Here is an 18,193-nt window from a genome sequence, read left to right as displayed (position 1 = left end):
GACCACCAGGCCGCCTCCAAATTAAATTATTGCCTGTATAATTGTAAAAGTCACCTATGATTATTTTTGGATCATTTGGAACTAGAACAGATAATCTCTACTTTCATCTTCCATGGGAACATTTTTGGAACACCCAACATTATAAGGGCTTTGTTGTTGTTGGTTGGTTTTTTTGGGGGTGGGGGGGGTGATTTTTTTTGCCTGCAACATCTGTCAACACTAAAATGCAATTTATGAGGTAATATCAATTTACTGTGACGAGTATCATTGTCGCCATATCACCACGACATGTACACACCAACAGCTCAGCCAAGTGGATGGACTGCTGATTTCTGCTCTGTTTGTTTTGAAAGCCTTTCAAGCCCTTGGGTCAGTCATTATACTAAAAGTAGAACTCGGTTGAAAAAACAGCAGCACACACACACACACACACACATACACACACACACACACACACACAGACCAATACTGGCAACATCAGGGTTCAAAGCGGCCTTTTACAACAGAAGCTTTAATCCTTTACATTAAAGCGGATACTTGCACTGACACAAAAGCCATCTCGCCTGCTAAGTCCCTGCCCATTAGCCCCTATCACAGGTACACACACACACATTATGGCTATTGTACTTCATAAGTTGATCTGCAACCTCACACAAATCCGTACACCTTTGACCTCTATGACATGCACGGGACAGCGATGAGCAGCTGGAAAGTGGCAGCTGCCACCATCCTGCTATTTGTTCTATATATCTTTTCTTTCAAATGTGCAACCATCAGTGGTGGGAAGGACCAAAGTAACAATACTGACGAATTTTTATGACTTTAGACTTTCACCCCGATTTGAAAACCTCGATTTGTACTTTCTTCCGCTTGCTTTGTCAGAGTAGGTTCATTCCTTTTTTCGACGTCCACTGATGACAACGTGAAGTCAAATAGTCAGATATGGAAAGATGGAAGAAAGAGAGTGTGTGAGTAGGCCTGACATGCTATCTGGCACTTCGAAATATCCGAACATCCATTCAGGGAAGGGAGCGGTGCAGAGATTTATTTGCTTTGATTCTAACAGTCTTCATTTTATCGCCAGTGTCCTTGTATGATATAGTTTGGTATTTTGCAGCCTTGTGAAACTCATTTTCTCAGTCGAGCACCTGAGACTGATTTGCGTGGGACGTGGCGTCCTCCTGTCGCCTGCCCAAATCGGAATCTTTCCAAACTGTTGAAGCTGTTACGTGCAAGCATTGAAGCTGCCGACAGGGTCACGGGTCGAAGGCTCTGACATGGTTGCTGGCCATTGTGCCACCTGAGCCTTTCGGGGAGCGGAGAAAACTAGGACTCTCTGCACCACCTGAAACATTTAATTCTTGGCAAGTAACTGTGGAACCCCTAATGGCTTCTAATGGGCCGGTAAAGGCGCGCTATAGTGGTGTTAGACCGGGCTCCGCTGTACATTATATATACGGTATAGTCAGCGCATGCAGGTGGCTGTGGTTGCAGAGTCAGCATGCTAAACAAAACTCACCTGCATATTAAATTCGAATGGCACTCAGTGGAGCATAAAAGTCCGCCAAGTCTCAAATTCATGTGTTAGGTTCTGAGTAATGTGAAAACTGCAAACATGAGTGTGCTCGCAATTTGGTAGCATCTTCCTTGACACACGAGCCAAGCTTTAATGAATGCTGCGTCAACAAAAATCACATTTGTGAGATCAGCTTTTCATCAGTGATTTGGTTTTTTTTTTACATTTAGATTGTGTTTTATTTTTAATGATATGACATTGAACAAAATTTCGTACAGTTTTGTCAACAGAACAATGTTAGCACTTAAACATGCCGATTGTGTTGAGTAAATTTTAAACCTACACTAAAATAGAGGAGGAGGAGGATTATGATGATGATTATTATTTTATCACAAATATTTTGTCTTGAAGAACTGAACTGTAACAATATTTGACTGAGCCAGTTGTTGCTTCTTTTTTTAGGCTTTCTGCTTAGCTAAAACAGGACTCAAAAACCTGCAAATACATTTGTTTGCACTGTCCACAGAGCTCCTGTTAAAATGGCAATAGATGAAATTAGATATTTGATTTCTTTTTTTTTTTGTCACCCCAGAACAACCAAGATATGCATTTTAAAAATATTCTGATACATGTGGACATGGTAAACTAGTTCCTGGTAAATGGGTGGGCAGTTGCTAGACACTACTTGCTATAAATGCTTCTGTAACTACACCATTTTTTTTTTTTAATGAAATATCATCAGAAACGGGCATCGTTACGTTTGTAAAGGCATCAACATTTTTGATCCAGCCTTTATATTGTACTTGTGCTGGTGAGAGCATTTGTTGTTCTTTCCAAAACTGTGCTCCACCACTGTGAGTTAACACTATTTACCATTGATGTGTCCCGGAACAAATTGTATGTTTTTGTTGTCACCCAGCAAAGCCTTGCCTCTGAGAGTTGGCGAGTACAACCAAAGCCGTTCTTGGCCACTCGATTGTTTTTTTGGGGTTTTTTTTTTTTTTTTGCTTTGATCAAGGTCACCTTGAGCTGGTACAATTAAAAACATTATTTGTCTGCAGTATGCTGGGTGACCTCGCGGCACGATATTTTGTGCATAATTGTGCGTGTAAAAACTGGCTAAACATAAATGGGCAACGCATTCAAACTACAATAAAGCAGAAACATGGGAATTATGCAGAGAACCAATAGAGTAGAAGCTGAAAGAAGGAAAAAACTGGAGTAGAGACCAAGATAAAAGAGGGGAGTGCAGCCCCTGTACTCTGTGCTATGCGCAGATACTTTTGACGAAAACAAAACAAATACTCTGAGGCATCGAGCTTATGAGCCACCTGAGAGTACACACTTTTTGATCCGAAAATGAAAACGAAACCCCACAAATATTATTCATAATGAAAAAAAAAAGCCAGAATTCTGCCTGCTCCTGGCCACAGTCCACCCAACTCTTGCATAAATGCACACGTACGCATGTGCACAACACATCAATGGTGCGAGGAGATAAGCGGTTAGAAAAGCCAAGAGTAAAACAAAAACAATATGCCATGCAGGAGAAGTGACCCAGGAGGCGTTTTCAGGATAACATTCTGAGAAGGAAGAGGTGAGTTCAACTATGTGTCAACGAGTAAAAACAAAAAAATGGATGGGGAGATAAGAGCACAGTGAAGACTGAGAGGGCAACAAGACTAGAGAGAGACCACTGATAGGAATTAATTCATCCATCCATCCGTGGATCCACACGTGTGTATAGAATCAAAAAGCAGAGGAGTCACAGACACACACACACACACACACACACACACACACACACACAGAGTGAGACACACACACACACACAGCAAGAGCAAGCGAGAGAGGGGTAGAGAGTGACAGCTTTGCTCCGAGCCTGACTGGAGTTTCATTATAATCTCATAACTGTCACATCCTGGAGGGGAAAGATAGTGGGAGAATCTCATATGAATACACACTGTGAGTCAGTTCAAGCAAGCCGAATGCTCTGTAGAACAAGTCAGAGGGGGCAGCGTTTTGGCACATTTAAAAGTCTGCAGCGCACACATATTGTCTGATTATTGAGTACCTGTAATGGCGTCTGACATGCATTGACTCCCGTTTAATAACTGAAGCGTCCTCACATGGTGCACGGCACGTGAGACAAGAGATGAGTGCATATCACTCACAAATCAAATGTGAACAATACCCTGACAAGCAATGATACCACTTCAGAAGACGGGCACTCATTGAAATATTTGCTTTGGATGTTTCATCGTAAGGGATGGTCATTCTGTATACATTCATTCATTCATTTTCCGATCAGCTCATCCTCACAAGGGTCGCGGGGGGAGCTGGAGCCTATCCCCGATGTCTTCGGGCAGTAGGCGAGGGACACCCCGAACCGGTTGCCAACCAATCGCAGGGCACACAGAGACGAACAACCATCCACGTTCACACTCACACCAAGGGACAATTTAGAGTGTTTGATCAGCCTGCCATGCATGTTTTTGGAATGTGGGAGGAAATCGGAGCACCCGGAGAAAACCCACGCTGGCCCGGGGAAAAAATGCAACCTCCACACAGGACGGCCGGAACTGGGATCGAACCCACGACCTGTGCACTGTGAGCCGCCTAATGTATACATGTCATTTTAAATTATTGCAGTGTACCGTAACCACTCAAGTTACTAAATATGGTTCATAGCCAATTGCTGTTGAAGAGTCAAGTCAAATTAGTCACATTGACGATGAAAGGTGTGCTGTTAAAACCATTCAAGCACTATGTAACAATGGACTGAACGCCTGACTCACTCGTGATTTCACCTGCCGTCATTCATTTACTCATGACCTCACTTGATTGACAGCTCGATTATTTGCTGTCTCACTCATCGCAAGCTCAAACCACACGTATGCCCTACGCATAAGTGAATGTTGTCACCACTGATTTCCCTCCACCTGACTTCAACTAGACAACACCAACCAACCCTTCGAAGGATCCTTTTTGTTTTTCATTTTGTATGATCTACTTTTAAGGCAAAACGTTGGTGAGCGCGTAACATGAATCCATAGCTAACAATGTAACAGGTATGTTCACATGCCATTCCACCGTTGAAAAGATGAGAGAGGAAAAAGAAAAAAAGCTTTCTCCGCTTTTCACCCGCATGCTAACTAACCTGTGGAGTATTCAATTATCTTCATGGCTTTTGGCAGAGTAGACTCTTACCCCTCCCCACCCGCACTTCCCTCCCATGTCCCCATTTGTGCTCTCTTACCTGTGACAGTGATCAGCATGGGAGCCACCAGCGGCCTGTTATTATCCAGTTTACGGCTCAGCCGGATCTCCCCGCTGGTGTGATTGAGCAACAGCAGGTGAAGCTCGTTCCCCCTGTCAATTGTGTAGTACAACCGGTCCGACACATCAGGATCATTGGCGGGGACTCTGCCGATGATCCCGCTGGGGAAGCTGTTGGAACGGTTTGACACAAAGTTGTTGAAGATAATTTGGAAGTCCAGCAGAGTGGGTTTGTTGTCATTCTGATCCACCAATTTGATCCGTACAGTAGCCCGGCTGACGAGAGGAGCCGAGGTGGCCTGGACTACGATGACATACTCGTTGCGAGCCTCATAGTCGAGATCAATAAGTGATGTCAGCTCCCCTGAGAAGATGTCCATCTGGAATATCTCGGGAATGTTGCCCTCTACAATTTGGTACATAATTTGGGCATTGGCACCCTCGTCCGGGTCGGTGGCAGTGATCTGGGCAACCACAGAGCCCACGGCGCTGTTTTCCCTCACCAGAACCTCAAAGTCATCAGCAGGGAAGACCGGGGCATTATCATTCACGTCGAGAACGGTCACTTGAATGTGGACTGGCGTTCGCTGAGGCGGTACGCCTCGGTCGACGGCATACGCGGTGAGCTCGTAAAATGGCACACTTTCGCGGTCCAACCGGCGGACGGTTCGAACGATGCCAGACGTCGGTTCGATGGTAAAGTCTCCATCTCCATCCTCCCCATTTTGGAAGGTGTACTGGACGCGACCGTTTGCGTGCGCGTCCCGATCGGTGGCCGAGATTTGGAGGACGCTGGTGAAGGGAGGGGCATCTTCACTCACGGTTCCCTGGTATCTGGGGCTGAGGAACTGAGGTGCGTTGTCGTTCACGTCATTGACATTCACCTCCACGTATGTCGTATCCGATTTCTGCGGGATGCCGTTGTCCTTGGCTGTTATAGCCAAGGTGTAGGTCATCTGGTCCTCATAATCAAGCTCCGCCTGCAGCGTGATCGCCCCCGATGCAGGATCGATGCGGAACTGAGGGATATTATCCTCCAGCAAGTATGCGATGCGGGCATTTTCACCGACGTCGTCATCTGTTGCGCTGATGACAACCACGGTGCTCCCAGCTGGCCGGTCCTCATTCACACTAACAGAGTAGTGCGCGCTCTGGAACACGGGCCGATGCGTGTTGGCGTCAGTGATGTTGATGTGCACCTGACAGGTGTCGTGGAGCGTGCGATCTGAAGCGGTGACGGTTAAAACGTAGCGCCGCTCTTGTTTGTAGTCCAGTGGGAGGGCTAAGGAAAGCAGCCCGGCACCCCCTGCGGTGCTGATGGCAAAGCGGTTCCTGGTGTTCCCACCCGTTATCTGATAAGTCACCGCACTGTTGACATCCCGATCCATAGCCGTGACAGTGACCACACTCGTTCCAACCACGGCATCCTCATTCAGGCGGGCATAATATTCTTTTTGCAAAAACTCTGGGTGGTTATCATTAACGTCCATAACTGTTATTGTCACACTTGCTGTGGCAGAAAGAGGGGGCATGCCGTAATCCCTGGCCTCCACACCAAAGAAATAGTGTTCGACGGATTCTCTGTCAAGAATGGACTTGACGGTGACCCAGCCTGTGGCAGAATTGATAACGAACGGCGTGTCGGAACTGGTGCCGGTTAATCTGTATTCCAGACGCGCGTTGTCGCCAGCATCGGTATCGATGGCTTGGATGTGAAGGATAGAGCTTCCGACGGGCGAGCTTTCAAGCACAGATGCTTGAAATGGCGTGGAGACAAAGATGGGCGGGTTGTCATTGACGTCGGTCACCTGGACGCTCACAATGCCGGTATTGTTGGAAAGCGGCGGTCGGCCGTTGTCTTGCGCGCGGACACGGAGCGTGTACTCCCGCTCGGCCTCGTAATCCAGAGGCGCCACCACCTGGATCTCGCCCGTGACGCTGTCGATCGAAAACTGGCCACGGCTGTTCCCACTGATGATGTTGTAGTGAACCGCAGCGTTACCGTCTTTGTCATGGTCGGTGGCACTGACGCGGAGTATCTCCGAGTGAGGTCTCACGTCCTCCTTGACGGCCACCACATAACGCTTCTCGCTGAACTGTGGCACATTGTCATTTTCATCCAAAACGGCGATGAACACTTGAACTGTGGCCGAGCGTGCACCCGGTTCCTTGCCCTGGTCACTGGCTTCCACCTGGAGCGTGTAGTGCTCGTTCGTCTCTCTGTCCACAACTCCACGGGTTGTGATGAGTCCGGATCGCGGGTCTATCTCAAAAGCGCCTCTCCCGATTGTGGCGGAGTCGCCGACAAAGCGGTAACGAATGTTGGCATTGGACGGGGAATCTAAATCTGTGGCTCTTAACTGAAGGATGGGGTACCCTTCCTCCACATTCTCCCTGATGGTCTCCCGGTACTCTGTCTGCTCAAAAATAGGAGAGTGATCATTGCGATCCGCAACCGTGATGGCGACCATGGTGGTGCCGGATAGACGAGGGGAGCCATGGTCAGTTCCCGTGATCCGGAAATAATGCAGATCCATGTGTTCTCGGTCTAAAATCTGCGTGGAGGTGATGAGGCCAGTATCGGGGTGGATGTGGAAATAGTCTGACGACCGGCTATTCATCAGTGGGGCCATGCTGTAGCTCACCCTGCCTGCATCCCCTGCATCGGGGTCTGAGGCAGACATGACAATTACCGAGGTCCCGGGTGGCTGGTTCTCAGCTACTTGTACTTGGTAGTTATACAGGGAGAAATGAGGATGTCTGTTAGCTGCCCGTCGAGAGCGAGACCACGGCATGAAAACCTTGCCCGCCCTTTCTTCCAGCGAGGTCTCATCATCTGCTTCTATTATCAGCCTTTCCAGGCTCCTCTCTCCCCTTGAACTGCGCCTCTTGTTGGCTTCCCCCTCTGGCTCACCCTCGTGGCTTTCATCAGCCTGGCGCTCTTTCTTCCATCTTTCCATATCTGACTGTGTGACAGTGGCAGTGCTACTGAACCTATCCTGACCCTTCCCTCCCTCTACCGCTCTCTCCTCAGCTTGGCCCGGCTTTGTTGTCCCGCTTTCGCTTTGCCTCTCATCCTCCTCTTCTCCCCACGGTCCTCTCCCTCCCATTAACTTGCCCTCCCCCACCTGTAATTTTCTTCCCCTAGCAGAGCCCTCCAGACCGTCCCCCTCAGCCTCGCCCTCCCTCCCCTCTCCTCCCTCAACCCCCATCTGCCGCCTTTCTGATGGTCTGACATCATCTAACGGCCCTTGCTCACTGGACGTAGTTATTTCTGATTCACCGAAAACGTGTATTGCCTTCCCCGCCTCCTCTTCTTCATTGTTGTTATTACTATTCATGTTAAATCCCCGCCACATAACTCCAACATTCAGGGGAGCTGTCCCAAGTGCTGAATCCCACTTGTTTCTCACAGGGAGAGGCAAAATAGGAAATTCATTCGACCGAGTGGTTAGGTTGATTTGTGAAGGCAAGGGGGGATGTTTTGCGAAAATGAAATCATGTTGCAAAAAAGGACTTAGCTTGGTTGAGTGAACGGGAAACGTCGCTTGCATAGAAAATGCTGACTCAGCTGCCCCTGAAGTTGCTTTAACTTTAACAGACATAAGGGAAAGTTGAGTGGGTTCGATTTCTGCATCATGCCTTATTTGTAAGCTTTGATGAATTTTGTTAAAAAGAGAACAGTGATCGTCCGCCTCTCTGATGCTGTCTAGTCGAAATTGAAGGATGGGATTCCCCCGAGTCCTCCCTACCAGGAGAAAATTAAACTCAGCTAACAATCCACAACATGTTCCTAACCTCCTCAAATTGCAACAACTGCTGGTAGCCTCCCCCTTCTCTCCCCCCACTTCATCGCTCCGTCTCCCGGTTGTAGCTGCAGCTTTCCCCTCATTATCAGCCCGACATTGTCGAGTCAGTCTCACAAAAGCCAAATCATTATCCGCATAATTAGATAAGTTAATGCGTTTGTTGCCTTGGCTCACCCCTCCTCCTCTTCCAGCCCTGCTCTCACCCATTTCTCGGGACCTAAACATTGCCGGTGCACTACATCTGTCCTCTTCCTCCACCTCTAACCAGTCTTTCGTCTGCCCCCTAACGCACTTGGGCCAGAAACCTCCCTCAGCCCCGACTCTGATGTCACTTGCGTCGATAACACTGCGCCTGACCAAATGAGAACCGTTACCAGCCCTGCTCCTAACCCTGCTGCAACCATCACCAATACCATCACAATCATCATCATCATCTTCATATGCCTTTTGGTGTCGATAACTTGAATGCTGGAAAACACTGAATGCAGTGGAATTTAAAATGTCAGTCAATTCCGATGCGTGGATCCAAAGTGAATTGCTGCTAAAACAAGCGTGCGTTTCCACTTGATGATCAGACGCCTCTGTCCACGTTGAATTGTATCCAAAACGAGAAAGGATGCGGCAAGGCACGGTGTCCGACGATGGTTCGCGAAGCGCGGCGGGGGCACCGAGTCTGCTCACCTCACGAGCCCTCTCGCACACCCCTCCGCCACTTCCGGGTGCGTCGCGCAGGCCAAACGCTCGCACAAAGGCTGCGCCGCGTTGAGTTAGGTGTGGCCGTGGCAGCGCGCAAGCACCGGTAGTCCTTTGTAGTGTCCGTTTTTTACCACTCTGAACCGGCGAGGAGCCGAAAGCAGCCGCGGTGCAAGGCGGCGGAACAACGCCCTTCTCCAACAGCCACCCAGAGCGGCTCCGATGTGTCACACCGGGGAGGAGAAAAGGAGGAGGTAGCATGGCTGGCTCGTCTCCGCGCCTCCGAAACGTCCCGACTCCTTCCCGCGCCTCCTGCCGCGGTCCCGGAATCCCCCCAGCTGCCGGTCGTTCTCCTCCTCGCGGTCGTGTCCTGCTGTCCCCCGGCGGCTCCCATTCTCGCTCGCACCCTTTACCGGCATCCCGGTGACGGGGCCCCGAGGTGCTCAGGTCGGAAGCCCCCGCTGCATTCACCGCCCGCGGGCTAAGGGCGAACAAAGAGCCAAGGAAGAGTAGCAGGTGAAGACCCAGAGGCGAGAGCGCGGTGAAGCCCGGTAGCCGTGTAGCCATTTAGTCTCTTCCTTTCTCGGTCTCTCCCCTCCTCCTTTTTCCCTCCTCCACCTAGCTCTCCAAAGAGACCGACCCGTCTTTCCTTTCCCCGGTCACTTCTCTATCCTCCGCTCCACTTCTAGGAGCGCCGGCACCGCCCGAACCCTTCCCCCAGGCTCCCCCGTCTCTTCGTCAGCCCGGAGAGTTGGCATCTACCCGCTGTGGTGCGTGATGCTGCTGGGGCTGCGTGCGTCAGGAGCTGCAGCAGCATCTCTCCACACCTTCGCTCACATCCAACATGGCTCACACACTCACTGGTTGCCTCTCTCACACTCTCTCTCTCGCTCACACACACACACACGCACGCACACTCCTGGCGTCTCCAGCATCCGCACACACACAATCAAACTCTCCTCCTCTTTCCCCCTTTTATCCCTTCCCCCTTCCCGCCAGCGTTACCTCGTAATGGTACAAAACGGAGGCGACGTGTCGCCATCAGCATCATAACTCGTTGCAACAACCGATAAGTTTCCTTGAATTGAAGGAGAAATATGACATACGCGTATTTTAGATTCTTTATTTGTATTTTCTATACTGCACTGGAACAAACTGTGATTTGATTAAACCTTTGAAATGACATTCAAAAGCAATTTATTATTTATGATTATTATTTTGTCATTGTTGTTGCGTGTTTTGGTGGGAGTGTTTTGCACTTTTGTAACTTAAATATCATATCGCTCGATAATCGCTGAATTTGAAAATTCTTGTTTAGTTTTGTTCTTTGTTTTATTTCTTCCACTGCATTGCTTAATGTCATGATATCTGTTTTCAATAATAAACCGCATCACATGTTCTGCTGCCTAATAAGGATAGGTGAATTTTAATCACCAACAAGCTAACAAACTCGCCTGGTGTGTGCGTGCGTGTGCGCGCGTGTGTGTATGCTGTCCACCTGTACATGCGTGTATTTAATACTACTTTCAATATGCTCGTCCACTTTTCACTTGAACGTCATGTGCCTTTTTATGTCGGGAAACCCAGAGTGCAAGTTCCAGTAGGGTGACGTAACCTCCGAGATGTCAGGCAGCCCACGAGTGACGTCATCTTCTGTATTGCCTATCATGAACAGACGGATGGATGGATAGATAGATAGATAGAAGTAATCCATCACTGTTGTCAGTTTAGCGCTTGTGCACAAAGTATCAATTTAAAATCATTTTGTGCATGGCCAAACAGTCAGATTCTGTTCATCACTGTGTTGGAGAAAGGCAATGAAATCAAATTATGCAAATTACACTGACTGCATATTTTCTGCAGGAATTCGTTTACCATCTCACATTCAATACCAATTTACCCTTACGGCAGTTTTTTTTTTTTTTGCCCCCGACCCCAACCCCCTCAATGTGACGTGGGTGGGATTGTGCATGATTTCTTGTGTGGATGATGGCAGAAAAAATAACCCACACGCACACACACACACGACATGCCAGCCGCTAGGAAGATGAGCAACGTGAGCGAGCATGTGTATGTGCGTGTAGTCACAACATTCACACTTGGTCACAACGTTCAGAGCGTCACGTGACACCCTGCAGCCGAATGTCAAATTTGAAAATGAAGTCAAACTTTCAAACAACTATCACCTGGTACCGGAAGGAAAAATATTGATACGCCCTCATTTGTGTTGAAAGAACAACACAGTTGAGTCGTTCCAGACGCCTGGACGCTTACCCACACAAGGGTCGCGGGGCGTCCTGAAGCTTATCCAAGCTGATGGGAAAATATACATCGTGATAAGCGGCAAAAAGGTGGGAAAAACAAACCCTTGTCATGATGCACCGCGACACTACAATTACAGTGGTTTTTAATCTAAATGCCTCTCTGGCAGTGTCAATCAAAACTGAGCAATATCATCTCGAATATATTGAGGCGCTTCCAAATCCTTTCACTTTCTCTTAAGTAAGATCAAATGAAACATTGACCAACGATACAGCTCATCCATTTGGACTCCTGCCCCCTTTTTATCCTCTGCCGGCACTAATAAAAACTTGGAGCTTATCCACAACGATACGGTACTCCCAAAAGGACAGATTCTATTTCTAAAGACGATTTAAATGCACAAAAGATAATGTTCTCCTCTCTCGGCCTCGGAATGCCTGCAGCCTTTCGCTTCGCCAACAGGATTTGTTGTCATTTTTTTTTTCCAATGTGGATGCAAGAGCATCGCACGCCTCGGTCACACAGTGTGATTACAGTGGAATGTAGGTTACTTGGCACTGGCTGGTGCCCTTAATAGGATTTGGAAAGGGTGCGTGTCGGGAGAACACGTCGGAGGATGTCTAGTCAAGTTGTGAGACGAGAGAGCATGTACTGTAAATCACAATTTGACAGTGTGGTTCTCTCAACACAACACAGACACGTGCGCACGCACACACACACACACACACACTAGAGCAGAGATTGATTGATTGATCGATCTTTTTATTTTGAACACATAAATTATTGAAAAATCTGCATCCCAGAACAAAACATGGTGTATTGCCGGTCCGAATAGGAAAGAAGTACCGTATTTTTCCCACTATAAAGTGCTTCGGAGTTTAAGGCACACCTTCAGTGAATGGCCTATTTTAAAACCGTTTTCATATGTAGGGCGCACGGCATTATAAGGTGCATAGAATAGAAGCTACCATAGAGGCTGAGGTTGCGTTATACATCCACTAGATGGAGCTTTGCTAAAGGGAATACAATACAACACAATATAGCTTCAATTATAGAGCGCTTTCACAACCGCTGCAGCTGTAACAAAGCACTTGACAGACCGTTTAGAATACTACGTCCAAGAAATGAGAATATTGATCCATATATAAGGTGCATCGGATTATAAGGCGCACGTTTGCTTGTAAGAAATTTGGATGCTTTTAGATGCACCTTACACTGCGGAAAATACGGTAAATGGAAGAAGCCAAAACTTCAAATACAGGAGAAGGCGTCATTTCTCAATATTGTCAACCTAGGTGGGCAAGGTCAGAGGGCATATTGTCTCTCTTTCTTTCTCTGCCAGCATTCAATGTCACGCATGAGGTCATTTCATAATGACTGGCTGTTGCTATGGTGCACTTCAAGGACCACAATTCTTTGAGGTGAGCAGAAGGCGTTTCTGAGTTCTGAAAATTCCATGAATCAATTTTGTGCCGTGCTTGTCCTTGTTTAGGGACGCTAAGGATCTGCAGCGTATCACTGCTGGCTTTGGGTGATGGACTAGTTACTATAGGGGAGAACCGGAAAAACTCTCGGTGTTAAACATTTTTCAAACATTTTACATAAAACATCCAGCAGGTCCAAAATAAAGGATCATCATATGGTTCTTTAAAAGAAAGTGTCCGCATGTGTCACATGATAAAAATTGCAAACCTCATTTCATGTTTGCCCTTGAAAGTCTTGATCTTTGGTTGATTCTGGTGAATAGTATTCGCTCAGCAGAACATTTCTGCCACGACGTCTTTTTACTGCAACTATGGAATATAAACGTTTAATTAAAAAGAAAGGAAAATCTAATTAACAAAAAAAAGTGGGGAAAGATGAGGTGGACAGACATTCTGCTTTAATAAGCCACTCGAGACAAATAAAAATCATTTGACGCTAATAAAATTGTTTTAACCATGGAAATATTTCACTTGCTGTATCTATCCATCCATCAAAATTCTGATTGGCTTATCCTCACAAAGGTCACGGGGCGAGCTGGAGCCGATTCCAGCTGTCTTCAGGCAGTAGACGGGGGACACCCTGAACCGGTTGGCAACCAATCGCAGGGCACACAGAGACAAACAACAATTCACACTCACAATCGCACCTAGAGACAATTTAGAATGTTCAATCAAGCTGCCATGCATGTTTTTGGAATGTGGGAGGAAACCGGAGTACCCGGAGAAAACCCACGCAGGCACAGGGAGAACATGCAAACTCCACAAAGGGAGGCCGGAGCTGGAATCGAACCCTGCACCTCTGCATTGTGAATCCAACGTGCTTACCAGTCGATCACCGGCCCGCCCTTGCTGTAGGTGACACAATTCTAGACCAGTGTTCTCTCAAAAGAGTTTAGTAGGAAACGACACAAACATTTCAGCACAAGATTAAGTAAAACTTGCACGAGTGCCGTTTCTTTCTATTTAAAGCGCCAGTGGGGTCTCACACATGCCCCCCTACCACGTGTAAGTTTTAACTAGCATGAATAAAATTAATTGACTTTTTGAGGATGAGAAATCCCTCCAAAAAGATTTTGGCCTGAGAACAAGAATGATGAAGAAATGGAGCAATTTCAAGAAGGCTTTCGCTCTGCCATTCGAAGGCCCTAAAAAAAAAATAATAATAAATAAAAATTCATCCAAAATGCTTCGGGAGAACAGACTCATTGTAATTGTGTAACAACACACAAAAGCAGTAAATGTTTCATGTCCATCTTCATATCCGCTGTGAGAACCTGGCCAGGATAACAAGTAGGAGAATCAAATAGGAGGTGATGAGTGACAGCACTGAGACTATGTTGTGCCACTTAGAGCTATTTATAATGGATCAGAGGGTCTTTACGGACTACAAACACTAAACGGAAGTGACTGACTGACAGTTAGGAGAAGACCCTGCGGGGTTTGGACACCAGAGGGGGACGTCAATATTGTAGAAGGGAAAAGGGGGCGGAGACATCCATCCATCAATCCATGCATCCATTTTCTGATGCGCTGATCCCCACAAGGATCACGGGTCGTGCTGGAGCCTATCCCAGATGTCTTCGGGTAGTAGACCGGGGACACCCTGAACTGGTTACCAGCCACTTGCAGGGTACACATAGATGAACAACCATCCGAGCTGACACTCACAGCTAGGGACAATTTAGAGTTCCATTAACCTGCCACACATGCTTTTGAAATGTGAGAGGAAACTGGAGTACCCGGAGAAAACCCACATGGCCACAGAGATAACTCTACACAGGAAAGCCTAGAATCGAATTCTGGACCTCTGCACTGTGAGGCCGACACATTAACCATTCGACTTCCGGGCCGCCCGGGGCAGAGACGAACTCCAGAAAATCGTAAAAAAGTAAACTTATTTTAATTTCAGTGAAAGAATCAGCAGTTTCATTCTAAATGCTTTTCGTAAAATAGGAACATCAAACTGCAATTAATTTTATGATTGAGCGTGGCGGTCATCATCAAGACTCTAAAGAGCAAATCTTCCTGTCAGGTTAGCCGAGGTTATGTGGTGCAGCTGGTTCCTGTCTGCCGCCTGCCACTGATCCGCTCAGCTGCAGTCTGCAGCGCAATCCATTTATCGGGCCACTTTTGAAAAGATTACTCAATAGGAAACTTTTCATCTTTTAATGACTGACGATCTGACAAGTAAGTATAGTGGAAGCAGACAGGCCGGATCTGCACTCGCAGAGGTCGTGACAAAACGTCTCTTTGATGCGGCCCCGGGGCGGATGAGGTTCAACCAGAATATTTCAAGGCTCTGGATGATGCGGTCCGGTCATTGCTAACATGTCCGTCTCTTCTATGTTGCGTGGGAGTCAGGGACAGCAAGCGTAAATGGAGTTTAAGCGGGGCAGCGGGCCGGGAAGGCGCGATGACACAGCAAGAAGTGCTTCGGGCTCGATTACAGCTCGATGCAAATTAACTCTTCAATTGGGGATTTGTTTTGTATCGAGTTCCTTATTTCTGTTCGCGTGGACGTTTTCATCCTGGTCATGGACCACTGGACCTGCCCCATACCATCCATCCATCTATCCATCTTCCGATCTGCTTAATCCCCACAAGGGTCGCGGGGTGGGCGGGGCGGGGGGGGCTGGAGCCGATTCCAGCTGTCTTCAGGCAGTAGACGGGGGACATCCTGAACCGGTTGCCAGCCTATCGCATGGCACGCAGAGACAAACAACCATCCGCGCTCACACTCACACCAAGAGACAATTTAGAGTGTTTGATCAGCCTGCCATGCATGTTTTTGGAATGTGGGAGGAAACCGGAGTACCCGGAGAAAACCCACGCGGGCCCAGGGAGAACATGCAAACTCCACACAGGAAGGCCGAAATTGAACCCGGTACCTCTGCACTGTGAGGTCGACGCACTAACCACTGGACTACCGGGAATTCAAGGTTGTTCAGGTGTTTTCCGAACCCCGTACCTTCTCTGACTCAGAAAAGGCATTCAAACCGGTTGGCTCCTGGTTTTCTGTGGAGGTTGACCCGAGAATATGGGTTCAAGAGTTTCGCGCTTCAGGCCATTTGGTCCCTGTACAATCAGACTGCGAATTTGTTTTACCATCGCCTGCTGCAGGTCAAACTTGTTCTCTGTGGACTTTGGACTGCGCTACGGCTGCCCGTAGTCATTTAAGTCTGTTCATGACTTCACTGGCAGAATTTCTAAGAGCAGCAAAAGCGCAGAAGGTGCGCAACTCAGTTGCGGTCTCGACGGCTTCACTGAGATGCGGCCTTCAGCGTTTGCTGAGAGGAGTTGAGGATTAGAATAAACAAATCAAAGGAATCGTCTCTTAACCTTTAAAGAGACTCATCCGTATGTTTAGTGGCAAAAGGGTGAATTGCCTCTTTGGGTTGGAAGTGTAATACTGCCTCGGGTGGAGGAGTTAATTTCAGGATTCATGCGTGAGCGGAGGACAGATCGGCAGTGTCCCAGAACTTGGGTTGCTTTTGGCGCAATGAGATGTCCCCACTCAAAACCGGTTGTGCCTGTCCAGCTACGTGTCCCTGTGGCGGTTGAGGGAATCGAACCCAAGGACCCTCCAGTCGCAGGCTTTTATTCTCGGTCACCGTGGCCAAAGGGGCTGCTGATTGAAGAAGAAAAGATAGCAAAGGACAGCAGTGGGTGCTTTTTTTGGGGGAGGTAAAGGATGTTTTCTTTCCCGTGTGTGTGTGTGTGTGTGTGTGCGTGTCTACTCATATGGACTTCAACACTAGCAAGATCAATAACTGGCTGACTCCTTATACGGGAAGTCTCCTTGTTGTCTTGAGCCTCGCAGGCATGGGCCTATGTGCGTTCTGTCGGTGTTGGTTTCCTTGGCAACAGAGAGAGAGTGAGTGTATATGTGTGCATGTGTGTGTGTGTGTGTGTGTGTGTGTTTAGGGGGTGCACTGGCTGGCGGATTATGGCCACTGTTGTTTGTGTGAACGTGTGTTAAAGTTAGAAAGATAGAAGATGAGTACGAAGATTGAGAGGGAGCTGATCGAGCAAAACACACACACACACACACACACACACACACACACACACACACACACACACACACACTCTTGTCTTCCGAGCATGCCCTCTGTGCATGCATATAGTAGCCCCCTGTAATTGCCCCTCTGTTGCTCCATCCCAGGGGTGGCGGGTGTTTTTTGGGGGGAGGGCCTGAATGATGTGGTGGAGGGAGGCGGGGGGGGGGGGGAGGGGGCTGCTGCCACAGGCTGTCTGGAACCCTGATACCCCCTCCTGACACCCACTCCGAAAAGCCTGGTGAGATGGTGAGCGGCAGGCCAGCAGGTGGTCACTGGCTTGCTGCTCATCTGTCCGCTTTCCAAGTGATGCATATTCAAACAAAGTGGGTGTGTGTGTGTGTGCGTGCGCGCGCACGTCAGACACCCCTCCTTTTGCATTCAGAGGAGCAGTCAATGACAGAAGAACCACTTGCTAGCAAAGCCCCCCCCCCAGCCAAACCTCGACCCCTCTCTCCATGAAGCCACTCAGTGCGAGGGCGACATATGGCGTCAGCAGCAGGACGGCGCGTGCCGTGATAGTCTAAATTGGAAGCGTGTGAATAAAGAGCCTTTGCTTCACCTCGAAAGAATGACGGAGAGGAAAGAAGTGACGTTAGAAAGTCTAACGGACCGTCGAACCGATTGAAGTGTTCACCTGACCGATGGAGTCGTTTCAGTACGTCGCTCTTTTTCTGGAGCGCCTCTCGGAACGATAATCCTTTTTAGAGGATTTCCTTTTCGGTTATTGCGTCAGTATGATTGAATTGAGACCTTTCATTTTTTTGTTCATGTCATTTCAACCAACCCCGTGGACTCTAAAAAGCTCGAACACAATTCAATGATAAGCTTGAGTGTTATTCTCATCGGGAAATAAGGACTAAAATCGGCAATCGGTTCCAAGGTCGTATTGCAAAACACAATGAAATTGAGCTCTCCTGAGGTACTGAAAATCGTTGTGTATCAGAGCAATATTTGCTTCCTTGCTTAGTTCTGCTACTTTTTTTTTCTCCTGGTGTTCTGTTCTAGAAAAAGCTTCGAAAAATGAATCTCCAGAGAGCGCCGAGCCTGAAATGATGGAACATGAATGTGTGTTGGTATATGTAATACTCT

General features: G+C 47.9%; 1 protein-coding gene across 2 annotated transcripts in view; it reads right to left on the bottom strand.

Moving 5' to 3' along the window:
* Positions 1-10,276, bottom strand: part of celsr3 (cadherin, EGF LAG seven-pass G-type receptor 3) — a 67,252-nt gene extending 56,976 nt beyond the window's left edge. Inside the window, exon 1 of one of the 2 annotated variants that reach the window (XM_086108292.1) lies at positions 4,776-10,276. In XM_086108292.1, coding sequence (XP_085964418.1) covers positions 4,776-9,864 — 5,089 coding nt within the window. In that variant the 5' untranslated portion in view covers positions 9,865-10,276. The remainder of the gene's footprint in view (positions 1-4,775) is intronic. The other variant, XM_086108301.1, reaches the window with a different exon arrangement.
* Between the last annotated feature and the right edge of the window lie 7,917 nt (positions 10,277-18,193).

The sequence above is a fragment of the Hippocampus guttulatus genome, chromosome 1, assembly GCF_054856545.1.
Source record: "Hippocampus guttulatus isolate MCC_2025c chromosome 1, RoL_Hgut_1.0, whole genome shotgun sequence".
In the NCBI taxonomy this organism is placed as follows: domain Eukaryota; kingdom Metazoa; phylum Chordata; class Actinopteri; order Syngnathiformes; family Syngnathidae; genus Hippocampus; species Hippocampus guttulatus.
This window is presented reverse-complemented; position numbering and strand designations above follow the sequence as displayed.